At 39.4% G+C, this 10,081-nt stretch overlaps 1 protein-coding gene across 4 annotated transcripts in view; it reads left to right on the top strand.

The window, feature by feature from the left end:
- Window positions 1–10,081, top strand: part of HIVEP1 (HIVEP zinc finger 1) — a 150,500-nt gene that overhangs the window by 120,730 nt on the left and 19,689 nt on the right. For all 4 annotated transcript variants that reach the window (XM_055125820.1, XM_055125821.1, XM_055125818.1 and 1 more), the window contains exons 5-7: window positions 3,095–3,228; window positions 3,920–4,095; window positions 9,247–9,348. In XM_055125820.1, the coding sequence (XP_054981795.1) occupies window positions 3,095–3,228; window positions 3,920–4,095; window positions 9,247–9,348 (412 nt within the window). The remainder of the gene's footprint in view (window positions 1–3,094; window positions 3,229–3,919; window positions 4,096–9,246; window positions 9,349–10,081) is intronic.

Raw genomic sequence — 10,081 nt, 5'->3', positions numbered from 1 at the left:
TGGAGATGCCGGGGTTAAGGCACCTGCCGTACACACAGTCGACACTGATTCCAATCCCAGTACCTCGTCTGTTCCCTCGAGCATCCCGGAGGTCCCTCCCACGCACAGAACGAAGACTATCCCCTGAGCACCGTAGGTGTGGTGTGTCCCCGCCCTCTGCAGTAAGTAAACAGGACAATTCACCAACCAGTGGGCATTAGTCCGCAACTCTGGAGTAGCTAATGTTTAAAACAAGAAGTTTGAACTACCAGACAGAGAGGCCGGAGCACACACCTGGCAGAATTGCTTCATTCCTCAGCACTGCGCACCCCTACCCAGCACCACCTGGTGGACAGTGGACCCCACCTAGCAAGAACCTTCAGGCCTGCGCCCCTAGCTTGATTATTGATGCCCCCCCCCACGCCCCGTTCCTTTCCTCCTGACCCCCTCAGCACCACTAGGGATCCCGGTTTCATTCCCACCAAGGGAAAAAATTGTGACTGAAGAATTTTTGTCTGTGTAATGATATGGTAAAGCAAACGAACCTACAGTTTATTAAAAGAGCACTTGACTTACTTGGGTTTGGGAAATGTAGCTAAAAGTCAAAGAGTATGCATGCCATTTCTGCTTTCTCAGTGCAGGTGGTTCATCTGAACCGTTTATGGAATAGAACTTTTTTTTTTAATATTAAAATTCTGCTCTAAAACTGGGCTGGAGCGATAGCACAGTGGTTGGGCATTCGCCTTTTATGCAGCCGACCCCTGTTCGATTCCTCCGCCCCACTTGGAGAGCCTGGCAAGCTACCGAGAGTATGGAGCCCACACGGCAGAGCCTGGCAAGCTACCCGTGCATATTGGATATGCCAAAAACAGTAACAATAAGTCTCTCCATGGGAGATGTTACTGGTGCCCGCTCTAACAAATCGATGAGCAACGGGATGACAGTGACAGTGACAGTGGCTCTAAAACTGCTCCATCATGCTTAGACGATGAGACCTAATGAGAATTTCGCTAATCTCTCGGGTGTTTCTGAAGAGCCTGACTTTCCTTCAGAATGAGTGTCTTAATAGAAGCACCTTTGGAGATGCGTATTTGAAATTAGATCTAGGGGAGCGGTCCAGGTGGAAGATCTAGGATTCCTTCCTCTTGTTAAGGGGGGGGGGGGGGGGGCGGGGATTAATGCAATGCTTGAGGAACACGGAAGTAAGACACTTGGGCCAAGAGTGACGCCTGTGGATTGCAACTGTGTAAAGGGATGAACAAATGGGGAAAGTTGACACGGAGAGCTGAAAGAGACGGCGCTAGGGATGGAGAGCAAGGACGTGACGTGATATAGATCGAGGAGGAAGATACTTCACGAGACTTGTCACGCAGAGTGGTTGACTCAACACGGCTTTGACCGGGTATCAGAGACTGGGGTCACGTGGGCATATGGCTCTGGAGACAGAGGGTTGGGTATTCGGTTAACTTGCAGCCTGAGTGTAAATTTATTTATGGTTCAAAATGGAAAAGAACACTGAAAGCAAAAGAACGTCTGGGCCAGAGTACAGTGGCGTAGGAGTGTTTGCCTTGCTCGTGGCCAGCCCAGGTTAGATCCCCAGCACAGGATGGGGCCCTCAGAGCCCACCAGGAGTGACCCCTGAGCGTAGAGCCAGGAGTGAGCCCTGAGCAGTGCTGGGTGGGTCCTGCCATTGCCCCTCCTCCCCGCTTTGTCCTAGCTTCCCCCATCCCCAAAAGAACTTCTGAGAGGAAGGAGACTCTTGGCAGCATAAAATGCCCTGGAATGACTGAACATACAAAGACTAAGGAAATAACAGGGGTTTGGGTGTGTAGCCCCTTAACAGCGACACTGAATAGAAGCTTAGTACGAAAGTAAGCAGGAGGTAAGTGGGAAATTTGGTATTGAAAAGAAGGTAAGAGATAGAATGACTGTTAAGGAAATACACAAGGAAAACTAGATTTCAGATGTGCTTGCCAATGCATAAAGGGAGACATTTAGATTTTTGCCTTGTTGGTGTTACTCCTTCATGCCACCATTTTGAGAAAATGGGGCCAGCAGCTTTTCTTTACTCCTGATTTGGGGATCCCAGAAGACTGTTTCCAAGGCCACATGGACCCTCTGCCCACAGTGGACCACCCTACCATTACTAAGTCATTTCAGAGGAGGCCCTAGGTTATGAAAGTTGTGCCTTGTGTTGGATTTGGACAGAGATTGACATGAACACTTAACCTTGGACGAGTAACTTAACCTTAAGCCCTTTCTCATGGGCTATAAACTCATTTATTTGCTCTCTACTATATGAGGATATGTGTGAATGGAATGGAACCGAGGAGTGAGAAAACTCACTGTGAATGGTGAGATTTTATAAAATCGTGTAAAATCGTAAGTGGTGTTACTATCATGTTTCTATAGGATAAGTACACATTTATCATCTTGGTATTCACTGTCTTTTTTTTTCCTGAAAATTTAATTATTCTTAGACAAAATCTGATTTTCTGTCCTGACTTGGATTTTATAGTATCAACAAGTAGGATTTTTAAGGAACTTTAAAACCATAGTTATGGTTTTAAAGTAGTGTAAGGAGAGGTAATATAATAATGAGAAATGGGACTTCTGCTTCAACTTTATAATATAAAGAAGTGGAGCCACTTGGTCATGTTTATTATGAATAGAAGACATTATTATACCAAAAAGGTAACTAGTTCTTCTCCATCTCCAAACAAGTCTTCAAGAAATAGGCTTTAAATTACAGTATGAGTGGTTGCTTAGGTAGAAGAAAGATTATTTAACCCGTTAAAAAGAGTTCCTAATATATACATGAATACCAAAGCGGAAAGTTGAGAAGCCATTATATGGGAGTGTTATTAAACTCTGGTGGAATTTTAAAATAGAAATAGGTTTATCAGTTTTGATTGGTTTAAAGAGATATGTGGAAATAAGGATGGGAATAAGGTAAGAGACAACATAAATGATCTTTAAACTTAGTACTCTTTTTGAAATGCATTTTAATACTTTAATACTTTAAACTCTCAAGTGTTTAATTTCCAAGTGAAACGTTAGCATGTTTGTGTTTTCAGTTTTATTAAATTAGTTTCTCTTTTTTTTTCCCTTTCAGAGAGCATTAGGTAATCAAAAGTCCACAGTAGTTGAATTCAGCAATAAAGGTGCCTCTGAAATTAACAGTGAGCAAGATAAAGAAAATTCGTTAATCAAAAGTGAACCAAGAAGAATTAAAATATTTGATGGAGGGCAAGTACAAATTTTACTTCTTAAATGTACATTTAAACTTATGCTTTAAATGTACATTTTCTTTCATGTGATTGAACACTTACTGATGCCAATTTTATTCAAATGCTAGTGGTTTCTCAGATATAAACAGGATCTTTTTAGAAAAATACATGTTGATATTATGTTAACTGATTCCATTCAGTGAAAAAAATGATAACTATTTATAGGAAACATTTTAAGTCTTAGGAGGCAACTTGTTTTTCAGGGAACCTAGTATTTCACATTGATTTACAATTAGGACTGACTTGAAACATCTGTTCTTGGAGCGATTCGTTCATTTTGTGTATTTGATTATAAGAAAACAGATTATTAAAATCAATCATAGTTTAACTTAACTACAGTTAAATACTGAGTGAAGCTCAGGAATAATTCAGCATTTGCAGTTGTTGTGATTGGATTTTAACAATAAAGAAAACTTAGATCAGTTACTTAGTGTGAATATGTTTAAACTAGCTACGGGGTAAGATTGGTTAGAATGAGCTAGCAATATGTCATGTTATGAAAGCTAGAATCTTCTGTTACTTTCACATGCTTAAAAGGTATTTTGAGTGTGCATATTTTGTCTGAATTTTTTCAGTTGCATTTTTCTCAGTCATTTCTAAATATTACCGTATCCAATCTGCCTGTTTTCGTTTTTTTCCCTTTAAATTAGATATAAATCAAATGAAGAGTATGTGTATGTCCGAGGCAGGGGAAGAGGAAAGTACATTTGTGAAGAATGTGGAATACGTTGCAAGAAGCCTAGTATGCTCAAGAAACACATACGAACCCATACGGACGTCCGCCCCTACCACTGCACTTACTGTAACTTTTCCTTTAAGACTAAAGGTAGGAGACAGCTGTTGCTTCAGGCTCTTCTCTGTGAATTGAGTTTCTCTGACTGAGACCCAGTTTTGTGATGTTATTTGACCCAGGGATGGAGTTTTTAAATAGGCTGGTACCTAAATTGCATCTTATCAGCTTTGGTGTCTTTATGTTTCTAGATCTGTTGAAAAACATTTAATTACACACTTTGAAAATCTATATCTATATAATAACTAGACTATTTTAAAAGGGGCACAACCCGTCTAAAACTTACTCTCAAATTACAGTTTCAGAACCCGATGACTAATACGTTTTCAAAAATATTTTGTAGCTAAAGAAGACAAAGACATTTTCATGGTCCCAAACTAATTTTGGTATTAAAATATGAACAATAAATTCTAAATAATAAGCACTTATAAACCAACAGTGCTTACACTTCTATTTTATGATCTAATTTTAGGCACGGGTAACCATTTTTTTCCATGATGGCTTTTTTGCCCAAATTCTGTTGAATTTCAGTTTCAAAAATTTTTGACTTTTATATTATTAGTTTATAAAGGGCACACAAAACTAGTTATTAAATTTAGTATTTACTTTTTTGTGTTTTTTTACTTACATTGTAATCTTTATTATAGTTGTGATAATTTTACCCTCAAATAATTTGGACTCCTTCATAAATCCTTATGTAAAAAAATTCCTTGCTTGAGATTTTAAAAAATTGTAAAAATCTGAAATAAAACTATTATAATTCTTTGAACAGTATCTTTTAAAACTATAATCGACCGTTTTTATAAAAGGCGTTTATAAAATTTGCTATATTGGTTATCACGTTTATCTTAAAGATTGATTATCAAAATATGTTATCTATTTTTAATAATAGTCATTGATACTGATGAGAGTTTTCATTTGTAGCAACCAAGTAGCTTTCCTTAAAAACCCTGATTGATTGACCTGTTCATTTGCTGTGGTTTATACAGATGTCTTAAAGGGAGAAGGAATGTGAATGACTTTTAAATTTGCTACATCTAGAACTTGAATAAAGCAAGAATAATGGGGGGGAGCACCCCAAACTTCAACTTGAAATATTTCTAAAATGTTCTGAGAAATTCCGAGAAAACAGAAGAGGAACACGGAGACTGTGGTCCTTTGACCTTCTGCCGTTCTAGAAATGGAGGAGGGTTTTCTGAATAATTTTTTTGGTCTCATGTGAAGGTCTGAATAGGATAAAATGTTTCCATCTTTTGACCCAATTTATTGATTTTTTTCACTGGCATTTTAATTCTGTGACTAAGAAACATCCGTTAACTTTCAGTATGAGATCAGATTCATATTTAATATTAAGACCAATGTTACTAAGACATTTCTTTAATGATAACATTCATGTTATGAATGTTATCATTAAAGAAAAAAAGATCAAGACAGAATACAAAGTGTGGATTTCTCAAATTATAAGAGGAAAAGAAATGAGGATACTTTTTTAAAAAAAATTCATAAAATAAGAGAAAAGGAAGAAAATGTTAGATGAATATAATGAAACTCTAGAGATTTCTTAGCAGTGAAAACTAAGAATCACTGAGTATTAAGCTTAGTGAAAATAACTCAAAACAGCATTGTGTAAAATTTTACATGTGTTAAGTTGTGAACAGCGTAGCGTTGCTTAAAGAGTAAGCATTATGTGTTAGCGGCTTCAGTCTTTAACTTCTTTTATTTATTTATTTTTTTATTATTTTTTTATTTTTTATTATTATTATTATTTTTTTTTTTTTGCTTTTTGGGTCGCACCTGGCGATGCACAGGGATTACTCCTGGCTGTGCACTCAGGAACCACCCCTGGCAGTGCTCAGGGGACCATATGGGATCCCGGGATTCAAACCCGGGTCGGCTGCGTGCAAGGCAAACGCTCTACCCGCTGTGCTACCACTCCAGCCCCATTCAGGCTTTAACTTCTTGAATATGCTGTCAGAACTCACATGAAATCGGGCTTATCACCTCTGACTACCTGTGGAGACAGGTGAAGAAAATGCTAGTAATCCAGAATTGCCCCCACACCCACCCTAGCCCGGTTGTCGGCATGACACCTCGCTTCCCTAATGGTGAACTTTCTTTGACTGTCTATGGATTTATGTAGAAAATTACATAGTGTCCTTCAAAGTAAATGATAGTAGACCCATTTGCAGATGACGTTGTAGAGTTTGCCCAACATTTTAAATTGCCAGATGTTATCTCCGGAATCACAGAGGTCAAGGCTGGATATATTTTGCCTTACTCTGATTTGCCTTGTGGTCCTAGCCAATCTGATCCCGTTTCTTCTAGCGTACATGTGATTATTACAGAAAGTGGAATAACGGCCTGCTGTATAGAATATAGGTGTGCCAAGAGAGCAAAGCATGAGCCAAGGAGTCATTTATAGTGCTGACTCAGTACCCCTTATGAGAAAGGCTTGACATCCACTTTGTCACATGGATCATAAAATTAAAGTTCCAATTTTCTGAGTATATTTTCAGAATGATTTCAACTCATTTGTTCTCACTATTCTGTTTTAATGGTGAGTCAGCAAAGAAATACAATGAATAGGCTTCTCTGTGGGATTTAGTCCCAGTTGTATCACAGAAAGCTGACTTAGTATGTTTTTATAGGAACCCAGAAACAGAAATCTCTTGAGCATTTCAGACGATTTACAACAGTTTTTATTTAAACTGTTCAGAATTTCTCTTATGAAATTAATCTGCAAAACTAGGGGAAATTTGCATTTATAAGCATATTTAAATGCAAGGTGTTTTGTTTTGAATTATTTAAGAAGTTTGGTTAATAATAATAGCTCAAGTTATAATAACATAGTTTAAGAACATATCAGAGGGGACTAGAGCAATAGCACAGTGGGTAGGGCATTTGCCTTGCACACAGCCAAGCGGGTTCGATTCTCAGCATCCCAGAGCACCGCCAGGAGTAATTCCTGAGTGCAGAGCCAGGAGTAAGCCCTGTGCATCGCCAGGTGTGACCCAAAAAAATCAAGAAAAAAAAAGAACATATCAGAAACGATGCTCAATAAAAACTTAGTCCCAAATTTGCTTAACAGAATTATGCATTAACTTCTTAGAAAGTGAAATAAATATAGCTTTCTGTTGAGGGAGCAAAGGCAGTTTGAACGAGAAGTGTTCGTATACCTTATAATTTGGCTTTTGTAAAGTCTTTATTGTAGTGAAAGTGTTTTGACTTAAAAGTGGAAATTTCAGCCACATTAAGATGACCAAACCATTTTTCGGTGACTTTTCCAGGTGAAAATATTGGAAAATGCAGAAAAGTAGAGATTACATAATACCAGTATGCTCCTCATCTCTTTATAATTATAACTCTGGTGCCTTTATTTTTAAGTGTATTTTAAGTAAATTTCAGGGGGCTAGAGTGATAGTACAGCAGATAGAGCATTCACCTTGCACACAGCCAACCCGGGTCCCCCAAGCACCACCAGGAGTAACTCCTGAGTGTCGAGCCAGGAGTACCTCCTGAGCATCGCCGAGTGTGACCCAAGAAGCCAAAATAAATAAAGTTACTACCAAGTATGCCTAAACATTTTCATGCAGATGAATTAAGGATTGATTTTAGGCAGTACGTGGTCCTGGACCCCTCATATACTTGAAGGCTTTAAGCACTGTGTTCCTGAGTGCTGTGCAGTAAGAGTCCGTCTGATTAAGTGTACCCCATTAGAGGGACAAGGGACTTCGTGTTACAGTGCTAGTCAAGTGGAAATGAAGCTCTAGAAGTCCATGTGTTCAGTTTCTGCAAGTCCAAATCTGGATCAGTGATTCAGACATTTGAAACTCTTCTCAAGGCTCATTCTCAAACACATGTTTATCCCTGCCTGCCCAAATTCAGTATTTATGTTGTTTCCTCAGACGAGGTCATTTCTCCTTGTTGGCAGTCTTCTAGTGTATTTGCCTAATTCACTACATGACATCCTCAGAAGAACCTTCCCATGCATTCTCGATCACTTGGGCCCAGTGGGCCCCAGTTCATGGGTAAGACACATGTTGATACAAAAGATGCTATGATGCATATTTGGTCAGTATGGCGAACGCTGTTACTGCAGGACTTCATCCTCGTGTTTCAGATGCATGTTCCAAAATGGAAATCCATCTTAATAATCACTATTGAAGGGCATCTATAGTTAGTTAATAGTTAAATTTAAAATTTAAGCACATCAAATTTCTGATACTAGGAACTCCAAGGTAGCATAGTGAGCAGAAATGTTTTAAAACGTCCCTTGGGACATCCACTCCTGGTGTTTGCCCCCAGCTGAGCGGGTTCACTGCCAGTCCTGGGAGGGAGTACAAGGCCTCCGGAACAAGCCTGGCTCTCGTGGCTTTCTACTACATGGGACCAAAGCTGCCTGCTGAATTGCCAAGCCCTTTACCTATGCCCTGCATATAACTGGCCCAAATCAGTGATCTGAAACGAATGAAACTCTTAAGGGCCACCAGAGATGTTTCTACAGCCCAGGGTACTTTAGACACCACAGAAAACTGCGTTGATGAAGATGAGCTTGCAGAAAAACAGACAAAGAAGCAAAGGACTGGAAGGGAGAGTCTCCAGATGTAATTGGTGGATAGTTTGCACCCCAAGAACTGTATAGAACATCTTGCAATTGAGTATCTCGACTGTTACCTTTAATTATATATAAAGCATTCAACTCATAAATAAGGACTAGCAGATAGAAACTGTAGAGGAGACTGACGTGAGAGATCCCACAAATAAATATCAGAGTTGGGGGCCTAGCAGTAACACGGCAGGAAGGGGCTTTGCCTTGTATGTGGCCAACCCATGTTCTCTCCCAGTTAGGGGGCCATTGCCTTGCATATGGTTCCCCGGCACCTCCAGGAATAATTGCTTAGTGCAGAGTCAGGAGTAACCTCTGAGCATCACTGTGTACAGCCTATGTAATATATACATATATGTATAATATATATGTATGTGTGTGTGTGTATATATATGTGGGTTATTTACGGCATTAAGATACCATAGCAGAATTGTCTTTTTTTCCAAAGTTAAGTCATGGGCATTGTATAACCATATTCTATGTATTTTCACTTGAAATAGAGATGGAATTTGACAGTGTTGACAAATTGCAATAGCAAAAGTAATACTATGTAAGCTTAGTAAACATTCTTTTCCCTTAAGGAAATCTGACAAAACATATGAAGTCCAAGACACATAGCAAGAAATGTGTGGATTTAGGCGTCTCAGTAGGTTTAATAGATGAACAAGATGCGGAAGAATCAGGTAAGGCTTTATTCTATATTTTTCACAAATGCTATTTTCAATGTACCTTTATTTTTTATTGCCTCCATACTCTTCTTCCCATTCCCACTTGTACTTTCTGTTTTCATTATCTCTTTTAATATTCAAAAACCTATTTAATCACTTTGCTATCTGTAGTTAGTCCGCCTTCAGCCTTGGTTTTATTTGTCTGCTCCTGCTGAAGCTCGAGTCTGATCAAACTACTCTGTCCCAAGTCTTCCATTGGTTTCAGTCCCCCCCACCCAGCCTCCAAATAAAGATGAGCCATGGGACTGTGCATCCTCAGGATCCTCGGTAATCTTCATACCTACCTGCTTCTTCACCCACGTTCCTTTCACCTGCCCTAATATTTGAGTTTTCTTCTTTTAAAATATTGCTTCATATTTACCTGCACACCCCTCTCAAAGCAATTCTCCATTCCTACTGTGACTCTCTGTCTGCACGGGTCCAAATCTCTCCCCTTTTTTCAAGATCTGGCCCAAATCTACTGCTTTCAGGACGTTTCCTCTCATTTTCCCTTCTTCTCACATCGCTTGTGGAAAGCAGATTCCCCCTTTTTGACCTGCTGTGGTACTTGGCTGCTCCTGGCGCTCCAAGGCGTCCCTCCCTGCTGCCGTATCTTGTGATTATTCACAGGCCAACTCTACCTCTTCCCGAGACCCTTAAACACCTCCCGAGCAGAATCAGAATCGGTGGTAACTCGCTTCTACCCCCC

Source organism: Sorex araneus, chromosome 2 (assembly GCF_027595985.1).
Source record: "Sorex araneus isolate mSorAra2 chromosome 2, mSorAra2.pri, whole genome shotgun sequence".
In the NCBI taxonomy this organism is placed as follows: domain Eukaryota; kingdom Metazoa; phylum Chordata; class Mammalia; order Eulipotyphla; family Soricidae; genus Sorex; species Sorex araneus.
Note: the sequence above shows the minus strand (reverse complement) of the source record. Positions and strands in the feature narration are given on the sequence as shown.